This window comes from Talpa occidentalis, unplaced genomic scaffold (genome assembly GCF_014898055.3).
Source record: "Talpa occidentalis isolate TD23 unplaced genomic scaffold, MPIMG_talOcc4v2.1 talOcc4.13, whole genome shotgun sequence".
NCBI classification, from domain to species: Eukaryota; Metazoa; Chordata; class Mammalia; order Eulipotyphla; family Talpidae; genus Talpa; species Talpa occidentalis.
Window position 1 is genome coordinate 62,007,407 of NW_023601322.1, and position 27,327 is coordinate 62,034,733.

The window sequence follows — 27,327 nt, forward strand, 5'->3', positions numbered from 1 at the left end:
GGACTAAGAAAGAAGGTAGAGATTTCTTACAGGAAGAAGTCAGCTTCCTGCTCCTCCTGGGTTTTCCTCATCTCTGCTGCAACTCCTGTGATCCAGCCCTGATCACTGACTCCACATCTTCACCTACCACTTTCCTTTCTTGCTCAATCCTCTACAGCTGCTTGGCTATTCCTCCTACACACGAAGCACATGCAACCTCAGGGCCTTTGCACTGCTGTTCCCTGTGCCTGCAATGCTGTTCCTTAAAGAGCCACGTGGCTCCCATCATCATTTCATTCAGGACTCTGCTCAAGTTTCACCCCTCAGAGAGGCCTTCCGTAGCCATCCCACACCAAATAACATACCACCCATTGTCTACTGCCTTTCCCAATGTAAGTTTTCTTCATAGAGATAAACACACAGGAACATACACCCCATAGGAGCAGAGTTCACTAGAACTCTCAAACATACCTGATGTACAAGAGGGATTTAATGAGTATTTGTTGAGTCCATCACTGGCCCTCACACCCAGAGACACACCAGATCACACTCCTACACACGTATGCTCTGCTGTCTCCCCTCTGCACTTTCACACCTGCTGGTCCTTCTGACCTCTTCTCTTCCCCACCCCCCATTTCTGCTGGGTGGATTCCATGCATCCTTCCAGTTCTGCCTAGCTTAGTAGTTCCCCCCTTCTGAGGCCTCCCTTGAGGCCCCCTGGTAGACACAGCACCCAATTCACCAGCACTACCTGGGCACTATCTGGCCTCCCTCACATGGGTCAACCTTGCTGAAATGTCTGTTCAGTTGTCTGTCACACACACACCTGAGGGTACTCTGCCAGGGCCCAGACTGCAGTGACTAAGGGTTTCAATTCCAGAGCCAAGGAGTGCTTGGCACGAGGGGTAGTTGTGTGACTTTAAACAAGTTATTCAACCCCTCTGTCCTCATCTGCACAAGGATCGTGTTCGCTGCCAAGCAAACTCACAAAGTGTTGAGAAGTCATTGATGAATTGCCCTGATGAAATGCTCTGAGCATTCAACTGGCTACAGGAACCACAAATAAGGGTGCGCTGTTGGAGATGAGGTGAGCCTGGAAGGCCTCTCAAGGGGCGATCATGAAACAGAGCCAAATGAAATGAGGAGGGAGACATGTGGCTTCTGGCGCTTCACACTGCACTGAAATTGTATCCGACGTGTCTCTTGTAAGCTTTGTGGCAGGGTAGACTCCCAGGCTGCTTTCTCAGGTGTAGCACATTCTTTCTCTAATATCCTAGCATGGCACTGGTGGTGCAGGCCAGACCGGGCTGGGGAGCTCGTCCTCGTCCTTGGGAGTTGGCCTCAGGAGGATGAGCGGAACCTGACTCAGGTCAGGCAGGAGTCCATGGCACCTGAGGGTGCAGCTGAACTCCAGCAACACATCCAGAACCTCCTCAGCCTCCAGGCCGAGGACTGGGCCCGTTGTCATTCCCGAGCATGCTGTGCAGCTGGTCTGCCAAGGTGGCTCAAAAAAAGGTTTGAGCTCTGAGTTAAAGGTGTTGACCTGATCCTGGGCTTTGTCTGGTCCTGATTCTGCCATTTGGCAAGAAGGGGGCTCTGGGCTATTGAGTGGCTCAGATGAGGCACATGGTGAGGGTTTAGGGGAAGCGGCAGTAGAAGCTGTGGGATAAGAGGCACACACCCAGGCCTGCTGGTCAGTCCTCACCTGGTGGACAAGGTACTTCACCTCTCAGTCTAGATTTCCTCACATAGATTTCAGGCCAGTAGTTTTCAAACTCTCCTTACCCACAGAAACTATTATTTAACAAGGTATTATTGAGAATTCAAACATGTTACCAGGAGTGAGGGAGTGAGACCTAGACACCACAGCCTCCCGCTCTGTGCCCCCTGTAACACACACACACACACACACACACACACACACACGACCCTGAAAGAAGCCCTAAAGTCCCTTTTAAGACTGATGTTCCATGATTCAGTGTCACATTCCTCCAAAAGTCTTTGCCAAGTATTAGGCTACACCACATTAATTTACTAAGATTTGACAGTTTTTGACCAATTTTATATCTCAGCCTCGTGGTTTCATTTGCAACCGTGGCTCTATCTGCTGACTCAGCAACCCAGCTGCCCTGGCTCAGCTCCTCAGCTTATTCTGAGGAGTGCCTTTGGACTAGACACTTTCCCTCCCTCACCACCCCCGTGAGATGATAGAGGGCTCCCCCTGTGAGGTTGGCTCTTGAGAGGCAAGTGTGGCATAGAGTTGGGGACAGAAAGCTCTAACACAGGCCTGGCACAGGACACAGAAAGCTTCCATGAACACCCCACAGGGAAAGCCTTAATAGTGGCCTGTGGGCCCAACTCTGGAATAAGGCCCCACCCTTCTTCCTGCCTGGCCTGTGAGGAGGATGTGGCCAGAGCATATGGGAAACCCTGTCCCCACCAGGCTTGCTAACTAGGCACGCGGTCCAGCTTCCCTCCCCCATCTTGTAAGGGCCATCCCTGGGCAGTGGACAAGTCTTGCCTGGGGCTCAGGGAAGGTCTCAGGAGACCATGAGTGACATTCAGCCCCCTGGCTTCTCTGGGCAAAGTGTAAGAGGCTCTGTCCCCAGATACCTGCATGGAGCCTTCCCCATTAAGTGGTACATCATGGAAGACGTCAGCCTGAATTAGCAGGCAGGCCCATCACATTACGCTGAAGCTCTGGGCTGGCAGCTCCCACTTTGTAATGCTTCTTGATCCTCGCTGTCACGCTCCCGGCCCCCGTCACCACAGCCACAGGAAGCCTCTGCAGACAGTGCACGGTAATGAAGGAGGCCCAGGGAAGATTTTAGGAGGATCGACAGGAAGTCCTCACAGATTCCATTTCTTCTGTGGCCCCAGGGGGCCTGCTTTGAGCTCTGCTACCTGGAGGGGAAGGTGGAAGGGGCGGAGGTTGCAGGGAAAGCAGGTAGCATCCAAAAGCTCCAGGTGGGGAGCTCTTTTATCGCAAACTGTAAAAGCATAGCATGTTTTCCTGAAAGTACACAGAATAGATGCCCTATTCAAATGCCACTTCCAACTCCTAATTGAGATCAGCAGAGGCAGCTTAACCAAAGAGATCTGTGACTGCCATTATGTCTATTACTATAGATAATGCCATTTATTCCATAACTTCTCCTGGCAGTTTACTCATGTCACTACTACCCCAAATGATTATGTGAGTGTAGTGTGATACATGGAAAAACACTAGCTCGCAGGCAGGTAGAATGTGAAATTGAATTCTGGCTGTACCTCTTCTAGCTGGGCAACTCTGGGCCCGTAACTTAACCATTCTGAGCCTGAGTTTGCTCTTTGTTATTGGATATTGTACTCATGCCTGTTTCACAGAGTTGTTGAGAGTCTTGTATGAGATGATGTATGCAGATTGATTGACAGAGTAAATGCCAAATAAGTATTTGCAGGTAGATTTCCTAAGGGCAAAGTCACTTTTTTTATTCATTACAAAGGTGCATAGATACATCTTTAATTGATGGTCCATACTGTATCATCTTCAAAGTTCCACCACTTTAGTTTTTTAATTTGTTGTCCATTGTACATCCAGAATGATCTAGTAAAAAAAAAAAAAAAAAAACCTTTTAATCTGATCCTATCACAATCACTGCATATCTTTTGACATCTTCCCATAACTCTTAGGGTAATGGTAAAAATCTTTCTTGGGATTGCCTCTTACCTAACCTGTCATTTCATTTCTCAAATGGTTCATGTCATGTTCTCTATCTCAACTACACTGACCAATTGAGCTTTTGTTCTTGCCTTGCTTACCTCGACCACAGGGCCTTTGCACATGATACTTTCTCTGATTAGAAGAATATCCTTCCCACCCCTCCCGGCCTTTTTTTATCCTTCAGACTTTGCCAATTAATACTTCCAGTGAACCCTTTCCAGATCTCACTGACCAGGGAGCCCCCAATCCCAGCACTTTATTCCTTCTTTTGGGGCACTTACTGCATTTTATGAAGATGATTTAGTTTGTGTCTACCTCCTCCTTGTAGCCCAGCTATATAAAGACAGGCCCTGTGTCTACCTTTGCTTACCAGTTGAACCCCCAGGACCTTGTACAGAACTAAGGATGAATCAGGGGTGAGGGTGAACTGGAGGACAAATCATCTCAACAGATCCCTTCAGCTTTCATAATAATTCAGGCCCAGAGGGTGTTATCCCTCATTTTCAGGTGGTGTAATCAGAGCCCAAAAGAAGCAGGTTAATTAATTGCCCATGCTGATTAGTGGGGATCTGCGATCAGACCCAGGTCTCCCAGTTCCTGCCTTCCCTGGGCTTCTCGTGCTAAACCTTTGTCCATAAAGAGGGCAGAGGACACACAGCACTTTCCATGCCCTTCCCTGGTATTCAGAGGGTCTCTTGCTCCTGCTACAGCCACAGCTTAGCCATCTCAGCTTCAGGCTATGCTGCACAACGTCTTTATAGCACTCGGATGCCTCTGACTTGCTATTTAATTTTAAAACTCTTTCAACAGTGAACTAAACTGACTCCAAAAAGAAAGGGGAAAATTCTGTTTTATGAAAGGTTATATTGTTGGGGTGACTGCATGTGGCAGAATTTCACCTTTATTTTTACCTTCTTCCCTTCCCCCTTCCCCTCCCCCAGCATTGAATCTAGAAATTCAAGTTTTGTCCAGGCCCTGGTATCAAGTCAGTCAGGACTCAGCTGCATGAGGTGACTTCCTTGAAAAGAAAAGAGCTTTGGGTCCCTTCATTAACTTGTTCCTGTTATAGGGCCACACCTATGTTTGTGTTTGTTTAGTGTGGTTTGGAGTCTGCCCCCTCTCAGGCACTAGTGTCTTCACTCACTTTCTCAGGAGCCACTGGCTCCAGGGTAGGCAGAAGCACCCTTGAGGTCAGAGGGAGTCTGTAGACTAATGGGTCTTTGTCATTGTTTGCCAGAAGAACCTTTGGTGGGAAACTATTTAACTTCCTGATTCTCTGACCTGTGAAGAAGAAAACATTTACACGCATATTATCACTCATGCATTCAACAAACACTGAGTACCCTTTATATATCAGTAATGTGACCATTTAGTATTTATTTAGAGTGGGACAGTCTTGGATGTGAAAGGGGACACTACCTGGTTGTGTCGAAACAACCAAGATTTTACCAGTCATACAGATGTTAGTGCATGCCCTATATATTATTGGCTGAATTGGAGTTATTAAAATCTCGGTTGAGGGCCTCCCCTGGTGGTTCAGGCAGTTGAGCGTCACGCTGTGTGAAGCTGTCTGCAGCCTCTGCAGTACCAGTTCAATCCCGGCCAGCCAGCGAGGGTCCCACATGGCGCGCAGACCTCTCCTGTCGCGCCCACTGCTCCCCTCAGCAGTGTATTTCATCAGTCTGCCTGTTCTGTTCCCTACTCTGTCTCTGGTGAATCCTCTCACCCTCCTGCGCATCTGACCTATACCCTGGTTCTTGTATAAATAAATAAATAAATCTTTTAAAAAAATAAAAAATAAAATCTCAGTTGATTCCAAGTTTTCCCAATATGCCCTTATGGATTGAGGAGACAGCCAGGATAGTGTCCAAACCTCCAAAGCCATGAAAAATATTTTTTTTTAAGTTGCATTACACATTTCTAAAATTTTGCTGCATCTTTTTTTTAATAGATTTTATGTTTAAAAAAACAAGCAAGCAATCTGGAACACCAGCTTTGAAAGCTAATGACCCCACAATGGATTCCAAGTTTCCCCCAAGATGAGGCCACCTACAGGGTGTGAAAAAAAAAAAAAGCTGAGACTTTATAAAGGATGCATTCTCCCATCAGGGCTAAGTGATGGTGACATCTCTTGAGAAAGGAGTGAAACTAAAATGAACCTAAGGGGACAGGAACATGTGACTCATCATTCATCTTCTCTAACTCGGAGCATCTTAGTGGTTATGATTTCGCATGTGCTGATAAAGGACATAAACCTGCACATTAACATGGCATCTTACGTGATCTGCTTTCTCTTGCATCCCAGGTGCCTGTCCTGAGACCCATGGACCTGATGGTGGAGGCCACCCCGCGAAGAGTATTTTCCAATGCACACACGTACCACATCAACTCTATATCAGTCAACAGCGACTATGAGACCTATATGTCAGCTGATGACCTAAGGATTAACCTATGGAACTTTGAAATAACCAATCAAAGTTTTAGTATCCTTTCCTTGAGTGAATAAGCAGTTGGCCTGAATCGGGAGTATGCAGGTATGAGCAGGCTTGGGGGGAAATGGAACAGGAAGAGCAGTCCCAACGAACAAGATCAGCACTTGAGGGGGTGGGAGGAAATGTTCTTCCCATGTAAATTACCTTGGCATCTATGGTACTCTTGCAGAGTAACTCTTTATATGCTTTGAAACTCTTACAAAGTTAGGGAAGTAGTAAATTACAAGTAGTAGACCAAGAACAACTTTATCAACTGTAAGATAAGATGCTGGAGTTCAAATTTAGTTCCCTTCTTTTTGTTAAAAAAATTTTTGAATGACCTCTAATGGGCAGTGTGGACCACAGGTACCCATGAGATAGTATTCATTGTATCATGGTAGTGAAAATAATAATGGCCGACATTTATTGAATTGCAATAAATTCATTGTATTCATTGTATCATGGTAGTGAAAATAATAATGGCCGACATTTATTGAGTTGCAAGCATGGCATTGGAACTTGAGACATAAAATCCCATTTTGAAAAGTGGACGTATGATTGTACCGCTTGATACATTTCCACAGAGCATACCTGTATAACCAGCATCCAGACCAAGAAACCAAATTGTATTAATGATCTTCAGGTGCCTGTTACACTTCCTTCCACATTGTACCCACCAAGGTAGATTTGGAATAACAAACCCATAGTGTATTATCTTATGTTTAGCTAAAGCTTAGAGAAGTCAAGAAAATTGCCGAATGAGTGTCTGAACCATCTTACTGACCCAGAGTACCTATCACGTGATCCATCCCACTACAAATCTAACTCTTCACTGAGTTCCCAGTCTCAGTTTAAGATTTCACCACCCAGACAGCTACACAACTGACCTAGGAGTGAATATTGGTTCTTTTCTCTCAATCGCCAGCCTCAACATCCCCAACACAATCTATCCATGATCCCCACTTTGTTTCCTCTAAAATATATCTCAGATCAATTCATTTCTCTCTATCTCTACCCCCACAAACCAACGTTAATATAAGCCACTGTTTTCTCACTTGTATAATTGCAATAATCTCCTATACAGTGAATATTCCCATAACAGTCAGAGTTGACCTTTTAGTATATAATTCAGCTACCATTCCTCTCCTGCTTAAAAGATATTCCTGATGAACTTAAAATCCAAGGTCTTTACTTTGAACTTGGTCACATGGCTACCTAAACTGCAAGGCAGGCTGGGAAATGTAGTACAGCTCTGTGTATAAGAAAAAAGACCTGGTTTAGATACACGTCTATCTAGTCTCCAGCATAGAAGAGTTCTCAGTAGTACCCCCAAGTCTTTTGAGGGAAGGTAGCGCTAAGCACGTAGTGGTAACTATGGAGACATTGAGAACTAACCATAGGGCCGTGGCTGACATCTTTTGTTGATAATGGAGCCAACTCTACATACGTCTAAACCTGGGCAGACCTGCCCACAGATTGGCCTGGAAATACAATGAGTGTGGGTGGTGGTCCCTTTCTCCCTTTACAGATACTCCAATAGTCAGCAATCTGCTCAGCTCAGCTGCTGTCACTCTGAGCTTCTGCTGTCCCCAGTATAGGTGATGTGTTTCCTGAATTTTGCCCCTAGGCTTTTAAGGGAAAGGAAAGTTTCTTTAGGCATTTTCAGAGACAGACACCTTGGGGAGAATGCAAAGAGGAAATATTAATAGCACAATTTAGGTTATATTCTGCAGATGTGTGACAGCCTGCCAGATGCTGGCATACAAATGAGACCGTGCCAATCACCCTTAAAGCAGCCATATGTAAAATAATCATTGTCATCATGAGTATGATGATAACTGATATCTATATAGCTCTTTTCAAGCAGACTGCTCTAAGCACCAAGCAGACTGTACAAACAGGGATCCTTTAGCCTTGCACACTGAAGTACAGCCAGCGCTGAGTAAGGAAGTGGCCATCTTTCAAAACAGCCTCAGAAAAACACCAATCACAAGTCAGGTCATATTAACTCATCTACTGTCTAGCACCATTATCCTGCCTCTTATCCACTCCAGAGGCAGAAGAAACAGGGTTCAAGATAGAACACTATGGGGCTCCCAAAGTTTGCTTTGGCTGATGAAGTTGGCAAAGTACTTCTAAGCACTGGGTGGACTTTTTTTTCCATTATTATGTATTTATGATTTTGAATGTTAGAAAATACAGCCATCATATTAATACTATGATTTTGCATATCCTGAAAAATTCATTTAAGTGACAAAGTAAATATATGTGAAGAAAAGTATCCAGTAAATAGTAAGAAAAGTGGTCTTGCTATATAGTTAAAACAAAAGCCATGACTTCTAGTGACAGTCATTTGCTGTCACTGTCATTTGCTGATATTGTCATAAGGCTGAGGAACACACTCTTTGGAATCCAACAAAGCTGAAATTCTCACTTGGCTCTACCACTCACAGGCTGTGTATGCTTTAACATGTTTCTGAACTTATCCAAGCCTCTGTTTCATGATCTGTAGAAAGGAGCTCCATCAATGAGGATTTTGAGAACTTTTTTAAAGATGTTATATGTGTGTGCTATATAATACACTATATATTTATATATAATTTACATTGTGTTTCATAATTTATATTCTATTTTACAATTGTAATTATAAATATAGTATATAATTGTTCAAATATATATAACACACATATGAATAGATGATTAGGACAGTAATTTGATAAGTAAATAATAAACAGAACTCATGGTTTTTATTTTTTTTAAAGATTTATTTATTTATTTATTTATACAAGCACTGGGTACAGTCAGAAGTGAGGGAGGGTGAGAGAATTCACCAGAGCCAGAGGGGAGAGCAGAGCAGGCAGACTGACGAAATACACTGCTGAGGGGAACAGCGGGCAGCAGGAGTGGTGTGCGCACCATGTGGGACCCTGCGCGCCATGTGGGCTGGGGATCAAACCGGCAATGCAGAGGCTGCGGGTAGCTTCACAGCCCAATGCTCAACCACTGCACCACCGGGGAGGCCCCATGGTTATTATTGAAGAGACAAGGAAGTTGGAAAAGCTGAATGTTAGGATGTTAGATTAATTCACTGTCTGGGTCATCTTCTCAATTCTAGACTCTTCCTTTGGGTCTGAAGTTGGGTGTTCTTTGCAAGATGTTGTTCCATCCAGATATTTGCCAGATCTCTGAGGTCTAGGACCTTGTGTTTAGCTCCAGATCAGAGAAAGGCATCCCTAGCCTCAGAGCACCTGGTCTTGAACCCTCCTTTTCATCCACGGCCTGCCTGTCTCTTCTGTAACAGGTTCTGGATTAAACTGGTCAAACTTTGGCTTTAAAAGGATAACTATATCAGGACAAAAATAACTCATTTCTTGATTAGTGTTTTTCTAGTGTTTCTAGCAAGAGGCAGTCCTAAATTTTCCATGAAGGAAAATTGCAATAAGAAGATGTTTCTTCTTTATGAAAGCTGCAGTATACCTAGGATCCTTTAAACTGTCTTCTCAGGACTAAGCATGAGCCTTATTGGCACCTAGTCCAATATGACACCTATTGTACAGGCCATATCATGTAGAAGTAAAGATCCATCCCTCAAGAACTGTATCCTGTGCACTAACCCTTGGAATTAAAAATGAAACAAATTTTCTGCATTCAGAATGAAACCCATCAAATAATCACATCGATGGGTATTACAATTACAATCTGAAATAAGTCCTATGATGAAAGGAAATAATGTTTTGTGAATATATTTTTTATTAAAGTTTTATCAATTTGAGATCTAAAAGAGGAAGAGGATGAGTAAACCTGGTAAAAAGTTAAAAAAAATGTGGAGAGATTTGTCCAGCATGTGCAAGGATCCTGTGGCAGGAGGGAGCATTGTAAGAAGGCCACTGTACCTGGAACCCAGAGAGTTAGGTGGAGCAGAGTATATGCTTGCTTGGAAAAGTTAGTAGGATCCACACCTTGCTGAAGTCTCGCCATGAGACAGAGGATTTCTTTTAGAGAATCCAGTTGGACTCCAGTCATGTTTGACCTTATTCTCAGCAACCCTGTACATCAACTTCATTTAGCACTGAACTGAAGCCCTTGTGGACTTGATTCCCCTGATCAGGAACCATAAAATCACAATTTGAGCTTCAGCTTTTATCACTGTTCAGTACCATGGACAGCAGCCTTCCTGTTGCTCAGTGGCATTCTGCCTCACAGGCTATGGTGGGAATATATCAAATTTCTCTCCTTTGTTGCTGCTGTGACTTTCATCCTACCAGGAGGTCAAATGTACTTATCAACCTCAGACTGGCATTTAGTGTAAAAGCAGAGCATCTCTCCCAGTGACACACCCAGCTCATTGACCTCTGGTGCCCAGTCAGTCCCTTCCTTTTATTAAATGTAGCTGTGGTGGATTCTGCAGGGCCTGACTGCTGAGTTTCCTTGCTTGTGTGTCTGCTGACCTTCTGCATCAGACCCCAAATCAAAGGATTTATGAGACGGGATTTCTCCTCCCATGGGCAAGTCCTTTGAGCCTCTTGTCAGAGGAGAAGGCAGGAATGCATCTATGCAGATGTCTCTTGAACTTCTTGAACTTTCTCAATGCAGTATAACTTAAGTAGTTGGGAATGAGGACTCTGGAATCATATTTACTGGTTTTTAATTCAGCTTCTTTGCCAAAAATCTATGTGACCTTGACAAATTGTTTAATATCTCTCTGGCTCTCTGTTTTCATCAGTTAATAGGAATAATACCTTTTATCTTACATAGTTGTGAGAACTAGATCGGGGATGAGATAATCATGTAAAGTATTTACCTAGTGTCTGGCACAGGGTGGAGGCTAGATCAACAGTAACTGTTATAATTTGGAGTATTTCCCCAGTCTCCTGTTCTTCTTACTTTGTTGTTAGAATCCTGTTCTCTCCTAAGAAAGCAATGGACTAAATGATTCATACCACATGGCCAACATCTTGGCCTGTTGTCTCACTCTGAGTTGACTGCACCTTAAAAATCTCTGGCTATGGGCCTCCCCGGTGGCGCAGCGGTTGAGCGCTGGGTTGCGAAGCTGCCCGCGGCCTCTGCGACGCAGGTTCGATCCCCGGCTGCTCCCCGGCCACCAGAGGAGGGTCCCACATGGCGCACAGACCTCTCCTGCCGCCCGCTGCTCCCCTCAGCAGTGTACTTCGGTCCTTCTGCCTGCTCTGCTCCCCGCTCTGCCTCTGGTGAATTCTCTCACCCTCCCGCGCTTCTGACTGTACCCAGTGCATGTATAAACAAACAAACAAACAAATAAATAAATAAATAAATAAATAAATAAATAAATAAACATGCCTCTATAAAAAAAAAATCTCTAGCTAGAAATGTTGCTAAGTCAAAAGAATGAATTTAAAGCAAAACTCATGAACATTTATTGAACACTTACTATGAGCACAGGAGATGCCAAAATAAGTAAAACTCCACCCCCTGATATTATAACCCTTGTAGTCTGGACAATAAGTTTATCACACAAAATTCAACCAAAACATAGGAGAGAGAGAGAAGTAGGGGTGAGGAGGAAGGAAGGGAGAAAATATGAATGAGAGAAAGAGGTGGGGAGAAACTGACTTATTACTGATCAGCCTGGCAATTGTATGATGCCCAAGAAAACCCAAAGTCTATAAACAGGCAGTCAGGAACAGAAAATTGTAAGCAGGTGAGCTTGAGTTGAGCTTGTCCACAGGTAGCAGGCCAGAAGGGAGATTTAGGGGAAAAGAAGAGCAATTATAGGCCCAGCAGGTATTTGGTGTCTATTCCTCCAGGAGGGTCTAAGTCTTCTATTCAATATCTTCTAACTGATTAATTCAGACCCACCCAGGATTATCCTTTTTGATTAATTTGAACCTGTTGGTGTCTTGGATCACATTGGCAGAATCCTTTATGATTCTGCCTAGGTAGTATTGGGTTGAAAAGCTGGGAGGTGTGTATGCTTCCCAAAAGCTGCTTCCTCTATTTTTCTTCTATCTCTCCTGAGAAAATGTATCTTGTTAGTGTGCAATAACCAGGAACATCCTAGAAAGGGAATTTCAGTAATTGTAATTCAGCCTAAACAAGTTAGTCTTTCCTTAGTTGGATTAAGCAGGATTTAGGGAGGGGGAAAAAAAGACTTGTCAATATAAACAAAACCAGCAGTGATAAAAACAAAGCCCTCAGAATGAATATGTGGACAGAGGGAGACAGACATGTAGCCAGACTAGGAAAGATGAAATTAACGATTTTCTTAGCCTATATTAAGTACACAGTATGTTCCATACATCCTGTTCTATGATTCTCTTCTAGATAAGTTACCAATTCAAAGGCATTTGAGATTATGTAACTGGTGATAGGATTTGGGATTCAAATCCAGGTCTCTCTTCTTCCAAACATAAGATGTATTCTGATGTTCGTCTACCTCAAATGACTCAAATAATTATACTATAAAGTGTTCTCATAGAGGATCATTCATGCTATTACAGAATGGATAGGTATCATGAAAAAAAAAAAAGAGCTGGAAATCTTCATTAAAAACATAATGTCTGAATTGGTGTTTGAAGAAAGTAGTGGGTATTTTCTAGTGTTGGAGGTCAAGCCCTGTCACAAGAACAGGAAAGTGTCTGCAGGGAGGGACTTTAAGTTGCCCCATCACCCCAATAAAAAACTATCTCAGCCCAGTGATTTTTGCAGCTCAATGCATATTGAAAAGCAGTCAGTCCCCAGCATGGAGCCAAGAGCCTTTTTTCAGTCAGTACCATTATATTGTGCCTGGCAATTGGCAAAACCTCTGTGGATATTTGCACATTGGCTTTTTTTAAGCCCTTAAGAGAGGAATATCCCTCAGAGTTCTCTTTGGAGATCAGTGTGTTATCATCAAGCAACATGTCTGTTCAGCTAACAAGATCTGGATGCTTTATAATCATTATTTAAAGTCCAAAGAGTAAATTAATATCCAAAGAAAAAAAAGACCTCAAAGCAACTCGTGGTCCCTAAAAGGGAATCCAACTTAAATACACTCAGTTTTCAAGGCCAAGATTAGGCTGTTCTCCACCTTCAGCGTTAGCAGATCGTAAGTGCAATATGAAAAGTCTCAGCTTCTCTTGAGGCCAGGTAAAGGTAGATTCCACTCTCCTGCTTGCCTGTGGAAAGTCTTCCTCTTTGAGTCTTCTCTCCTTAGTTGCATTAGGCAGCACTTAGGAAGAAAAAATAAAGGCTTGTCAATATAAATAAAACCAGCAGTGATAAAGACAAAAGCTTATACAAAATCACCTTCAAAATCCACAAATGCGGGCCTCCCTGGTGGCACAGCAGTTGAGTGCTGAGTTGTGAAGCTGCCCACAGCCTCTGCAGCGCCGGTTCTATCCCCGGATGCTCCCCGGCCACTGGAGGAGGGTGCCACATGGCACGCAGAACTCTCCTGCCGCCCGCTGCTCCCCTCAGCAGTGTACTTCTGTCCTTCTGCCTGTTCTGCTCCCCGATCTGGCTCTGGTGAATTCTCTCACCCTCCCGCGCTTCTGACTGTACCCAGTGCTTGTATAAATAAATAAAAAAAAAATCTTTAAAAAAAAATCCACAAATGCATATAAAGTCTATTCTTGGAAAAATATATGATTTCTTTAGAAGTTGGGATTATTCAGCATACTGTAAAATCATATAATAAGTAACTTTTTCTCTGTTATCTTATTTAATAATCAAAATTTTCAGAGGCTGCCAAAGTAAGATTTATATCCATTCAAGGTAAAGACAGAGAGAGAAAAGGTTTTGTGAGCAAAATAGATTTGTATTCAAAACTGAAACTGAATTCCAATACTCTGACCACATTTGGTTACAATCCCAATAATTATTACAGTGTCTTCCTGAACTTCACCCAGGGAGGTGAGGTTCCTGGTCTCTTAGCTGTCTCTCACAGCTGGTTCTTAGACAAGGAGACTAGTGTTTTGTTAAGTTTATTGTTTTATTTGTTTAAATGTGTCTGTATTCATTGTGAAGATTATAAAATGACCTATAGCCTCACCAGCTCATATTGGTATACATGCAAATTTTCCTCCCAATTTTAGCTTAATGCCAGCCCACTTAACTATAAAGGCTCAGAAAAATAAGTAAAGAAATTAACGACAGAAGTAAAATATCTAGTTCTTGTTTTATGCAGGAAGTCGTCTCTGTTCTATCTGGGACACACTCTCTGCCCACCCACCCACATGCATGCACTTTCTCTCTCCCTCCCCTGTTTTATTTTCCTGCTTAGCAGTTATCACTACCAAATATATGTTATATTTATATATCTGATTTAATGGCAGTGTCCTCTACTAGGATACAGGCTTCATGGATAAGGACTTTTTTTGGTCTGTTTGGGTCTATATCCCCTATACCCAGAAGAGGACTGGCAGATTCTTTGTGAACATTTGTAGAAAACATGAAAGGACAAATGAATGAATAGACCCAAGCTAGAATTACTGAAAGGTAATTTACATGCTGACCTTAGAATCTAATACCCCTGTAGGATAGAAAGCTACTTCCTTTTACTTTGTGTTTGCACATTCCAGCTCGCTCTCTCGCTCACTCTCTCTCTGATTTATTTTTATGTTGTTTACATTTTTACATCACTTATGGTCAGGCTATATATATTTTGCATCTAACTTTCCTCGCCTAAAATTATATAGAATGTATTCTATACATAAAGCATAGAAAATGTCATATTCCTAAAACACTACTTCATTAAAGTAAATATGGCCATGATAACTGATAATTCAATAGAAAATAATGCATAGCTCCCCACACTGAAATAGAACTTGATACCTTGCCTTTTAGCTCATCCTTTTCAGAGTGGACATTTTTAATGACATTATAAACACACTGTAGATTTTTTCAATGCTATGCTTTTTACCAGATTTGGAATTTCATTGCATAAACAATCTAATGGGATAGATCAAAACATTTCCCTGTTTCCATACATATAGCTTGTTGTCAGCCTTTTGTTATCGTGTTGCAGTAGGTATTTTTTTGTAGAAAGATTATTACAAGCTTGGGATTAGGGAAATGACTTCAGAATGGCCCCATCCACCCCATAGCATGCTGCCATACCCTCTCAACTCCCTTACCCCACTGCTGATGTAATTTATGGCTCTGGCTTCATATTTGTTTGAAGCTGATCCCTTAAGGGGTGACCTCCCAGTGTCTTCAATTATTATTTTAAATGACGCCTTAGGCTACTGCCTTCCACAGCAGTGTCCTCACCTTCCCGCCTTCTGTCTTCCAAGCATGGAGCTCAGCTGCCAAACTGGCTATGCCCTCTCCTGTCCTCAGAGCTGCCTCCAGAGTCCCAGCAGAGAGGCACATTAACCCCTTTCGTTAGCAGAGGTAATTTGCCTGGGCTAGGCATTAATAAGGAATGCCATAAGCAGTTGGGGTCAGGAGGAACAGATCTGTCAAGCCCCAGGGTTAATTTAATAGCAATCTGTTGGCTGTCTGCCTCGTATATTAGCCATGAATCCAATGCTATGTTTTGCTTTTGCCATTTAGTTCTTTGGTACAACAGGGAAATAATTTGGATAGAGAGCTCTAAAGGATAGGGAAGAGAAAATTGACTGTCAAAACGCATCATTCCATTTTCAAGATAATGCAGAGAACCGTGCATTGCTCATCTCCTTTCTCCTTTCCTCCCAACATGAAGGGCAAATCCACATATGCCAAAGGCATGTTTCTCCCTTCAAAACAGTGCCCTGTAAAAGGCCGGGTTTCCAGATGATGCAGATGTGAAATGTCCTCTCCTGTCACCCCCAGAAGTCATTGAATTTTGGGTAATTAAATGTTTCCACAACTCAGCCAATCCTTCATCAGTTATCAATTCAAGATATCATTTGAACCTGTCCTAACTTACAGTTCAAAAATGTGTATCATATATTAGGACACCAATGTCCTAAGCCAGATGCTGAGTCCTAAATTCTGCTTCTTAAAAACATGGCATCCAAATTGAGAGGAATCAGGAGGGCACACACCCAAGAAGAGGGACAGAGCTGCCCTCTTGGACTGACTGGGGTGGTCCCAAGAGTCAGAAGCACCACACTCAGAGAGGCTGGCTCAGCTAGGGGGTGCAGGGCAGTGGGGCATTCCCTCCAGGGAGGCAGGGTGTGGTCAAGAAGCGGAGCTCTGGAGTCTTGGGTTTAGATCCCGGCTCTACCCACTGCTTGCCCTTTGAGTCATTTCCCTCAGGCACTATTTCCTGTGCTGGAAATTGGCCTGTGAATAGTGCTGGTCTCTCCTAAGGGCAAAGGAGATGATACTTGTAAGCCTTTTAGCTCAGGGCTGGCCAAGCACTTGATAAACATTACCCACCAATCATTATCATCCTCTTCATCCTTACCATCATGGTTATTAGAAGAGTGGAGTCACAGTTGATCCCCTTAACTCTGCAGAACCAGGCCCAAAGCCCTCCAGTCAAAAGGGAGTCTCAAACCCCGAATGGGGGGAATCCAAAGTGTTGGGGATGAGGGGTGATGGGCTTCATGTCCAGGGTAGGCAGGGGAGGGGATGTATTTGGAGGCGGTGCCCTTAGCTGACTCAGTGGCACATCCCCATGATGGTGATCTTGACCATGGGGGTGTTCCTGGTTCCTCAGATATGTTTAAGCATTTCATTTTGACACATTCTGACTTTGGGGCTTTATTTTTAGGTGAGAAAAAAATAACCATAGATGTGGCACCTCCTCCTCCCACACAGCAAAGAGCCCTTCCAGTTCAGCTTGTTGTTAGAGCTATCCTGGTAGAGGCTGAGAAAGCCGATGCCAGATTTTCTCTCCCTATTTTGGGAAAAGAGAAACATGCTCACTGGCACAGCGGGGTATGCAGGCTCTTTCTGGAAGGTGATGAAATCTGATCACAACTGAACACTAACCTCTGCTTACCCCACCCCATGTCTTGGCCGCAAAGCCTAGGGATAGCTCAGGGGGCTGGAGAGCACATAAGAGCTGCAGCCTGGGGCCTCCCGGGGGGTGCTGGCCCCTGCGCCCCAGCATGTGGTGCTAACTGCAATAATATTTATAACCCTGGCAGCCATTGAGTTGAAAGGTAGTATTTGAGACCCAAGTGATAGTTGCATCTGGGATTGGTGGGAGAAATTGTAAAATGGAATGTTCAACCTCTAGCTAATTTTTGAAAGAACCCAACAGGATTTATAAGAGATTATTGAAGGGGAAAGAGGCACAGTCAAATGCAAAGCCATTTTTGCAACAAATTGCATGCTGGAGCTGAGGCAGGGGCATAGGTGAGGTGTGACAATAGATGACTACTTTTGAGTCCTGTGTGACTGAAAATATCAGTGCATTTTCTTGAACCTCCTCTAAACTCTAGTGACAGGACTGTGCTATTAATTTAATGAACAGCATAGAAGACTTCCATACAGCCCATCCTAAAAGTATAGGCTGCATTGTTATTGCTATTGATTTAATACAATGTTCTCCAAAATGGGATACAAAAACTGCTGGAACATGCATAAATACATTGTTACATATTTATTTTATATAAATTATTTCATGGAAATTATTTTTTTTTATAAATTTTATTGTTATATTCCCCATACAATTGCAGCCCCCCCATTCTGACCCCAATCCCTCCCCTCCCACCCCTGCCCCCCTAAAAGTGTCTCTGGTTCATAGTTTTTTGTTGATTTTGATTTTCACTTTCTTATAGTTATTCATTTTCCTGGTCCCTTATTTAAGTTTTCTAGATTCCTGCTATGAGTGAGACCATCCGGTATTTTTCTTTTTCTTTTTGGCTTATTTCGCTGAGCATGATCCCTTCCAGCGCCATCCATGTTGCTGCAAATTGCATGTGTTTATCTTTTTTGAATGCTGAGTAATATTCCATGGTATATATGGACCACATCTTCTTGATCCAGTCATCTATTTTTGGGCATTTGGGTTGTTTCCAAAGCTTAGCTATTGTAAACAGTGCTGCTATAAACATAGGGGTGCAGGTGTTCTTTGGAATTGATGTTTCTGTGTCCTTTGGGTAAATACCTAGGAGTGGAATTGCTGGATCATATGGAAGCTCTATGTTTAGTAGGTCCAGAAATCTCCACACAGCTTTCCACAGTGGTTGGACCAGTTTGCACTCCCACCAACAGTGCAGAAGAGTTCCTTTTTCTCCACACCCTCGCCAACATTTGTTGTTGCTAGTTTTTTTAATATGTGCCATTCTCACTGGTGTAAGATGGTATCTCATGGTAGTTTTGATTTGCATTTCCCTGATTACAAGTGATGTTGAACATTTTTTCATATGCCTGTTGGCCATTTGCAATTCCTCTTCAGAGAAGTTTCTTTTTAGCTCTTCTGCCCATTTTTTGACTGGATTATTTTCTTTGTTGTTGTTGAGTCTCATCAGCTCTATTTCATGGAAATTATTATTTCATATTTATGTCATTGCATTTTCATTGTTATATTTATTTTCATGTAGATTTTTATACATATAAGTAGCTTACTAAACCCTTGATTTCATGAGTATCAGGTAACTGCTTAGACAAGGGGAGTATTCTTTATATTGATCTAAAGAAATAATGTTCAGTAAAAAATATTGCCTGATAATTTGCAGTGGGGCAAAAATCACCAGGGTCACTCAAAAGTAGTAAAATCTAGAAAAAGTAGACTCATTCTGGCCAGCTTTTGCAGACTTGTTCCTTTGCAGGAAGTTGCTGGGTCCTCAGACAATAGCTCTGCCCCCAACCTGCATCCAGGTCCCCCAAGTTCTTGATTGGGGTTTGCAGGAACCAACTTAAACACACTCACCCTCACAGGCTAGACACCCCAGGAAGTGTTTGCCCATTGAGTCAACAGATTACAGAACAAATGTTGCATTCCATTGTGCAGGGATGTGGTGTTTAAAAACACACATGCTTTTTGACCACAGAGAAAAATACTGAGAAACAAGACTGTCCCACATACAAGTGGATGACTTCCTTCCAATACAAGCTCTAAAGCAAATCACAAATTATGGAGACTTGAGATCCTGCATGTCCTCAATAAGAGAAATTTTGTATAATTACTGGAGAGCATGCATTTTGTGCTTGGGACAAAATCCTAGTGCTTCCACTTCAGCCATGAGGCTTGGGGCAAGTTGCTTTACATACTCTGAGCTTCTGCTTGCACCCCTGGAAAATAGAGATAAGAAAAGTGATGGTTAGAGAGCTGTTACAAAGATGAAGTAAGATAAAATACATGATACGCCTTGCCCAGGGATTGACCTACAGTCAGTGCTCAATAAATGGCAGTGGCTATTATTGTTATCATAAATATGATCACATATTATTAAAGATCTTGGGATTTCATGAAGTGAATTTACAATCTACCATAGGTATTACTTATCAGCTCAGGATTCTGGGTAAGGATTCAAATAAATGGAATTCTTTAGTTGGGACCAGCTTCTTAATCACTGCTGCAAAATGAGAGATGAGTCTTTGCAACTTGGCATGTGTTAGCATGATTGTATGTGCAGATAACTGACGTAAACGGGATATCTCCTGTGTGTTATGGAGGATGACATGTTGACAAGGGGCGAGGGAGAGCTGTATTCTAAATGCTGCCTCTTCCACAGGTAACCTGGGCCTCCCCTACCTGGGGCCAGTAGTACCTGCCTGTTTGCTCACAGAGTTACAAGAATCCACTATGTGTGTTAAATGCTAACATTGTGCTAACATAAGTGAGTAGCCATTGCTAGTCCCCCCACCTTCTGTCGCCTTCTCCGTCCCTTCCTTGACTCGTCTGTGCCAGATATCGTTGACATTAAGCCAGCCAACATGGAGGAGCTCACAGAGGTGATCACCGCGGCCGAGTTCCACCCCCATCACTGCAACACCTTCGTGTACAGCAGCAGCAAAGGGACAATCCGGCTGTGTGACATGAGGGCGTCGGCCCTGTGTGACAGGCACACCAAGTGTGAGTAACGGTGGGGGGCAGGGGATGCGGGAGGGGATGGTGACAGCCTCGAGGTTCACATTACACACATTATACACAACAGGAGTAAAGAAATCACGGGTGTCAGACTCACCCCGGATCAGCTCCCCCTCAGTATTTCAGTAGAGATGAAGCCTCATGTTCAGTTCCACAAACATTTGCTTAAGGCTGTGGAATACAGAGATGAATAAGACATGAATAAGTCCTGTCACGTAACGTTGTGACACAATCTGAGTTATGTTTTAAGATCACTCATGCTGTTTGGGGAGAGCGACCCTGAGGAGGAAGGAGGCCCAGTCGGGGGGACTGCCAAGTCCGGGCAGTGGGTGGGAGTGGCCTGGGCCAGCCTGGTGATGTGGAACTGAAGGGGGCAGATGGTGCAGGACAGACCCGCACTGGACCTGCTGCTGTGAACAAGACCTGCTGGACGTGGAGACAATACAGGGAACTGTAAGCACTGTTTGGATAGGTGTCTGTGGTCTCTAGAGAGGTCATGGTGTGGAAACCAGCACTCTAGAAGCCCATGGTTCCAGTGAGCACTGAGGGGAAGGCTTCAGAGGATGGGGAGGGGTCAAGTGCAGCCTGGCTTACAGGCCCTGAGGACACAAAGTTTTCAGAGCATTGACAAAGCAAAGTAGCTTCCAGGCTAGTGGTACTGAGTGTTTAGAGGCCAAAGGCCAAGACTGACATCAGCAGACTGACTCCACAGCCAGTATGGTGATAGACAGGACCTGTCTGGAGCTAGCAGGAAGGCTTTCTAGAAAAGAAACAGTTCCCCAGAGTAGAAGTGCCTAGAAGGCAGAGATAATCCATGTCCCAATGTCAGGCTAAATAATGTGCAGCTGCCAAGATGTTCAGGCACAAAGAGAGCTGTGTTTGACCAGCACCTTCTGCTGGGCGCCCTTTTGCCACCACACTTTGCTGTGGAAAGCCAGAAATGAAGCCTTTTGTCTCCCACCATCATCCTAGCTTCCAATTTAGTTCCTGTGTGAGGTGAATGAAATGAAGTCTCTTGGTGCTGATGTGTGGGTAGGTGAGGGCGAATATCTGTGCTGTTTTGCTCATTTGCATGAGAAGGCTTACATGGGGGAGATGGGAGTATAGTGTGGTGGGTGGAGATTATGGGGATCCCGCAGCCTCACAGACCCAGCTTGATGCCACACAGACACAGCTCCATACCCAGCTTCACCCTTTGTTAGCTGCCTGACTCTAATATTCCTTGACCTTTCTCATGAGTAAAATAGGTAAAATAACAACATCCACCTCATGGATTTGTCATGGATTTCAGATGAGATACAGGCCTCCCTCAATATCCAAAATAGAACTTTCATATTCGGTATGATTTGATAAGTATATGTTTGGGCTCTGAAATGCTATAGCCATTCATTTATATAGGAAAAATATTCAGAGCCTGAATGTAATCTACCAAATGAGAACACTAGATTTTCTGATAGCAAGGGAAACCAAGAACTGTTAAGAACTGTTAATGAGATATCTTAATTTTTTCCTATTAAGTCATGGTGTGAGTCTTCCACTTACAGCAGATTTCAATTCAGATTATCCACATCTCAAGCTAAGCATAACTGACAGCAACCTTGCTGGGTGGAGCAGATTTAGGACTTTTCTGTCATTGCTGAAATCCTTTTGAAGAGTATTGACCTAGACTTTCAGTTCTTTTGTTTTTAGAGGAGTTGCTTGGGGGAAAAAAGGACAGAGAGGTCAGATTCTGACCAGGAGACTAAAGAGACAAGAAACAAGTTAGGAAGAAACCGTAAGGTGGACAAGGATTTTTTTTTTTTAAGATTTATTTATTTATGCATACGAGAGCTGGGGTACAGGCCAGAGATGCGGGGAGTGAGAGGATTCACCAGAGACAGAGCGGGGAACAGAACAGGCAGACTGACTGAAATACACTGCTGAGAGGAGCAGTGGGCAAGACAGGAGGGGTCTGCCTCACCATGTGGGTTTCTCCCTGGCCGGCCAGGGATCGAACTCATCCTGCAGAGGCTGTGGATTGCTTCACAGTGAGGTGCTTAACCCCTTGCACCACCAGGGAGGCTCTGGACAAGGATTTCTTAAAAGCAGCATTATTAAAGTTTAGTCACACACTTCTTTCTTGGGGGCAGGAGGCTGCCTATGAATTGTGAGGTGTTTAGCAGCATTTCAGGCCTCTACCCAGTAGATGCAAATAGCAAAGGCCAGTGTGACAACCAAAAATGTCTCCAGACATTGTGAAATACCCCCAGGGGATAAATTGCGCCTGGTTAAGAAACAAAGATTTAGATAAAATTCTTTTGTCAGTCCTTGCACGTAATTTTTTTTTTTTTTTTTGCATCTGCGGTATATCTATTACTGTTCACAACCCTGAGATGTACAATAGAAAGGTAAGACCCACCTACTACACTCAAGGAATATCAAAGTTGGCTGAGAGCCTAGCTGTACCCAGGAAACATTTCAGGAACAATGTAGAAGGCAGTGCATGTTTTAATACTCAAATGAGTAGTGGAGATAATTAGGGGTTACGTGGGAACTCCAGAGAGAGGTTGGCAGCACACCTTAATGGGCAAAAATCTCCAGTTAGGAAGTCACAGGAACCTTTAAAAAGTCTTAGCAAAAGGTGTTGGATGTGGGTGAAAGGAAAATATTAAGGCTGTCAAATGGGGAGGATGGCTCACAGGAGGTCCTTGATGAGCAGAGGAGTCAAAAGTTTAGGAGCCCTTGTATTTATTGTGTTATCATTTATTCATTCATTCTTTGAGCACCACCTCTAAACCCAAAGTCTGGATCCTGTGGTAACTGATCCTTCTTAAACTTTCCCACCAAGCACCACACTCCCAGGGCCAGGCAGGAGCCTCATGCCCTAGAGGAAGAGCACTGAGACACAGCCCAGTTTCTCAGCAAAGATAAAATAGCACATGTCTGGCACAGGCCAGAGACCCCGAGAGAGCTGCTGATCACAACGGATTTTTTGAAAGTCTTATTTTCCCATGTTAAATTTCCCAGGAATTTTACATTTTACACCCATAAAATGTTTGCTTTCAGTTTAATGATTACATTTCTGCCATACCCCCAAATTTCAGGCAAAATTGGTAGTCCCCCAAAATGCAGCATTTCTCCTATGGCTTCCCATCTGGCCAGGGGTCGTCTGTCTGCTTCTTTCTTGACCTTCAGGGGTACAGACATGCAGCCCCATGTGACACACACAGATCCAAGCATGTGGAGAGAGATCAGCTGGCTGGAGAACTGTTATGGGGTTTATGTCTTAGGCAAGATTAGCACAGTGGCGTTGGGAAGAAAGGAGAATTAGGTTTGCTTTAGTCTCAATACAAGGGAAATTCATAACCAAGATAAATAGTGGCTATAAATTGAAAACAGAAGGGGGAGAGGAACATTTTCTTTTAAAATAACTGAGTGCTATAGAAGATACTGGAGGCTGGCATTCATCACACATGGATGTGATATCAGTTGTTCAGTGAGTATGCTTCCCCTGAATCACAGACCCTCTGACAATAAGCACTGAATTTATTTTGCTTACCTCATGTTGTCAAGGCCTGACACATAACTAGGCTCTCAATGAATATTTAATAAATAAATCTATACCTCAGGGTCGACATAAATGGCATGTGGCATGGGGAGAGTGACGCCAGAGGCATGTTGTGTGAGGGTGACATGAACTGTCTCTGGAGGCAGGGCCCCTCTGGTAAGTGAAGGCGGAAGCAGGCCCCAAGGACCTCTGGTCGAGAGAATGCCCAAGATGACCCAAAAAGCCACATGTCCTCACAACCCAGTGCAGCTGACACCAGCCCGGTCATGGAGACAAACGGACCTGCACAATATGGGTGTTGAGGACTAAATTGACTGGGAGGTTTGATGAATCCTGGACTCAGGATGGGAAAAAGACAAGGCCTTAGAAACTTCCAGAATTAGAATGGTTCAGGGTAGAAACGTCAGAATTACAACTAACATCTGGCTCTCAGCAGCTTTGTGACCTCAGGCAGGTAATTTAATCCCTCTGAGCCCCAAGTTCCTTGTTTGAATGTAAAAATAAATGATGATCTCAGAGGCTGGTAGTTCACTGGAAGGAAATGACATGAGGTGTGCGGGAGCCAAACACTCTGCCAGGGACAGGAGGTGCTAAGTGGCAGCTTCACTTATCACAACCATTCCTCCTGAAATGCCCCTCCCAGTCCCACAAGAGCTTGACCTCCAAACCCTTTTTCGATTACAAAGCTCTTTTTCATTTCTTTAATTACTATTGGTTGAGCACAAACTATATGTCAGGTGCTGTACCAGATTCTGGGGATGGTAAACAAAACCAGACCTGGTTTCCTCCCTCTTATAGCTCACTCTGTATTAGTGGGGGTTCTCCAGAGAACCAGCACACATAGGAGATTCAGCGATATAGGGAGAGAGAGAGAGAGGATAGGAGATCCCAAGGAATTGACTCACATAGTTAAGCTGACAAGTCCAAGATTTGTAGGACATCCCAGAAGCCAAGGACTCAGTTCCCCTCCAAGTCAAAAATCCAGGTAGAACCAGTGTTTCTTCTGTTTTAGTGCAAAGGTAGGAAAATATCAAGGTCCCAGCTATTTGGAGTCAGGTAGAGGTAGAGGTAAAGGAATTCCCTTTTATTTGGAGGTGGTTCTGCCATCTTGTTCTCATCCAGTCTTCAACTGAGGCCCACCCACATTCGGGAGAACAGCCTGCTGTCCTCAGTCTATTGATTTAAATGTTAACTTCGCCTAAAACACCCTCACAGAAGCACTGAGAATATGGCTTTATCAAATATGTGGGCACACAGGACTCAGTCCCATTGACCAGACAGACAGGACTCTACAAACATAAGAAGCGTTAAGGAAGAGAGGTTGGCGGTGCTGGGAGAGTGTGTGTGTAGACACACCCACACCCCACACCCCCACCCACCCCTCAACAACCACTGAGCTGAGACTTAGCAACTGAGAAGTTACCTGAGGAGAAAACAGGGGTGTGACCTGGAACCCACACAGACAGACAACCTGCTGAGCTGCACATGCAGGGCCCCCCAGAGGGAGCTCCCCCTTCAGGCTGGTTCCTTCTCAGCTGGGGGACTGGGGTGAGACAGTCCCTGGGGAGGTCCCGGAGCTAGCTAGTGGCCTGCAGGCCCATCCCGACACCAGCAGTTGCTGAATTGCCAGCCGCCAACCTCCTAATCTAATTAAGAAACGAACAAAATTCATTTTCCTGACTCTTCCAAAGTGCCGACCTTCTGAGAGCACATCTCCCTTTGTTCAGCTTCGTGGGTGGCTGGTGGGGGGAAGGGGGGCAGCTCCTGCCAGTTGAGAAAACAAGTTCAATCTGACCTCTCTCGTGACATTTCATATTGATTTTCTCCATCCTCCTCAAATACCAGCCCTTGGTCGAGCACGGTTCAGCCGAGGTGTGTGAATGGAATTGAGACAGTTCATCAGAGTTCAAAATGAAAAGCAACATTGGCTTTCGGAGAGGAGCTCTGAGAAGGAGGATATTTAATAACCGTCGGCGTTTAATCAAAATGCCGAGGAGATCCGTGTTATCGGAGCTGCATATATTAATTTCCATATGTCCCTCACTCTGCATGCTCAGCAGGGGTTGGAAGGGATGATTCTCTCCCTCATCTCTGGTTTTTTTTCTATTGCTTCTGGCGGTAGTAACAAGGGTTGTGTTTGCAGTTTGAGATTCTCATGCCTGAGACAATAGGTGCTGCTGATGACAGCAGCAATTGGCGGGTCCAAATCACACTTTTCCCTCTCTGTGCATGAGATTGGAGAGTTGAGTGAAGAAACTGGCCAGGCGTGGTAAGGGCCAAACTAGGAAATGAATGAGAAATTAAATCTGAACTGCCTGAACATCCTGTTTGAATCTGGTCCCTGCTCACCTCTCCAACCTCAGCTCCCTGGGATCTGGCCACACTGACCTGCTTCCTTCACTTCCAACACGCTACCCTCTACCTGCCTCAGGGCCTTTGCACAGATGCTTCCTCTGTCTGGAATGCTCTCCATGCCCCTACTTGTCTGGACGGGTCCTTTTTTAGTTCTCTGGGAAAATGTCGCTTCCTCAGAATGGACTTCTCTGTTCACACCTTCTGCACCCTATTTCTGTCTCATCACCCAATTTTATTTCTTTCATGGCACTCATCTATAGGTGTTTGGGTTTTTTCCTATCTCTCCAACTAGAATGTAATTTCCATAAGGACGGGGACAATATCTTACTTCACGGGGTATCTGTGCTGGAAGGAGCAGATGGGGAAAGATGAGAGAGGGTGTATTCGTTTACTAGAGTTACTCTAACAAAGTACCATAGACCGGGTGGTTTAAAAAACAAAACCTTATTTCTCACGCTTCTGGAGGTTACAAACCGGAGGTTTGAGGTGTCCGGCGCGCTCCTGCTGAGGGCAGTGAGGGAAATATCTGCTTCAGGCCCCCCTCGTTGGCCTGCTGGTGGCCTTCCTCTTGTGGGTCTTCACAGCACCTTCCCATTATAGCTGTCTGTGTCCAGAACTCCTTCAGGACGCCAGTCTTGGTGAATTCAGGGGCATTCAAACGACCTCATTTCCATGTAATTACCTCTTTAAAGACTATGTGCAAATAGTCACGTTCTGAGGTGGGGGTTAGGGGTTCATATGAAGGGGGTGGTGAGCCATTCAGCCCAGAACAGATTTCCAGTCACTTCCATCACAGGCCCTGGAGCTGGCAGCTGCAGGCGTGGACCCCAGGCTCATTCATACAGGCAGCCTGGACCAGCACAGACATGAGGCCCTGACCCATCCTGAGCATGCAGCGTGTGCTCTGGCCAAGGAAGGTGGTAGGGAAGCAAAGGGCTGGAGTGGTGCCAACCTGAGCATGGAGAGCCAACCCTCCCTCACCCCAGTCACCTGTGCGTTGCTTATGCTGGATCCTCTCCTGTGGTGTGGAAACATCATTTCTCTCTGAGCGTGGTGTTAATTGATTTTAAAGGCTGTGACATGCTGAGGAGCCCATTCCTACTCAGGAGCCACTCCTGACAGAGAATGGCCCCAAATAAGTAGTGTATTTTAACAGCATAAAAGGAAATCAGCAGGTAAAATCCATAAGTGGGGATGTGCAAGGAGAAGGTGCGTGAGGGTTGCAGGGATTGCACTTGCCAACCACCTGTGGTCACAGGTAAGCTTGGGGGTGGGGGAGTGCCTGTAACTGTGAAAGCAGCCCCCATGCAGCAGACAGCGGCAGCAGGGACCATGTGGA

The 27,327-nt window shown here is 44.3% G+C and overlaps 1 protein-coding gene across 10 annotated transcripts in view; it reads left to right on the forward strand.

Annotated features, from left to right (window-relative positions):
* PPP2R2B (protein phosphatase 2 regulatory subunit Bbeta) overlaps window positions 1–27,327 on the forward strand; it is a 325,271-nt gene that overhangs the window by 262,436 nt on the left and 35,508 nt on the right. For all 10 annotated transcript variants that reach the window (XM_054694274.1, XM_054694272.1, XM_054694279.1 and 7 more), the window contains 2 exons: window positions 5,988–6,165; window positions 19,907–20,071. In XM_054694274.1, coding sequence (XP_054550249.1) covers window positions 5,988–6,165; window positions 19,907–20,071 — 343 coding nt within the window. The remainder of the gene's footprint in view (window positions 1–5,987; window positions 6,166–19,906; window positions 20,072–27,327) is intronic.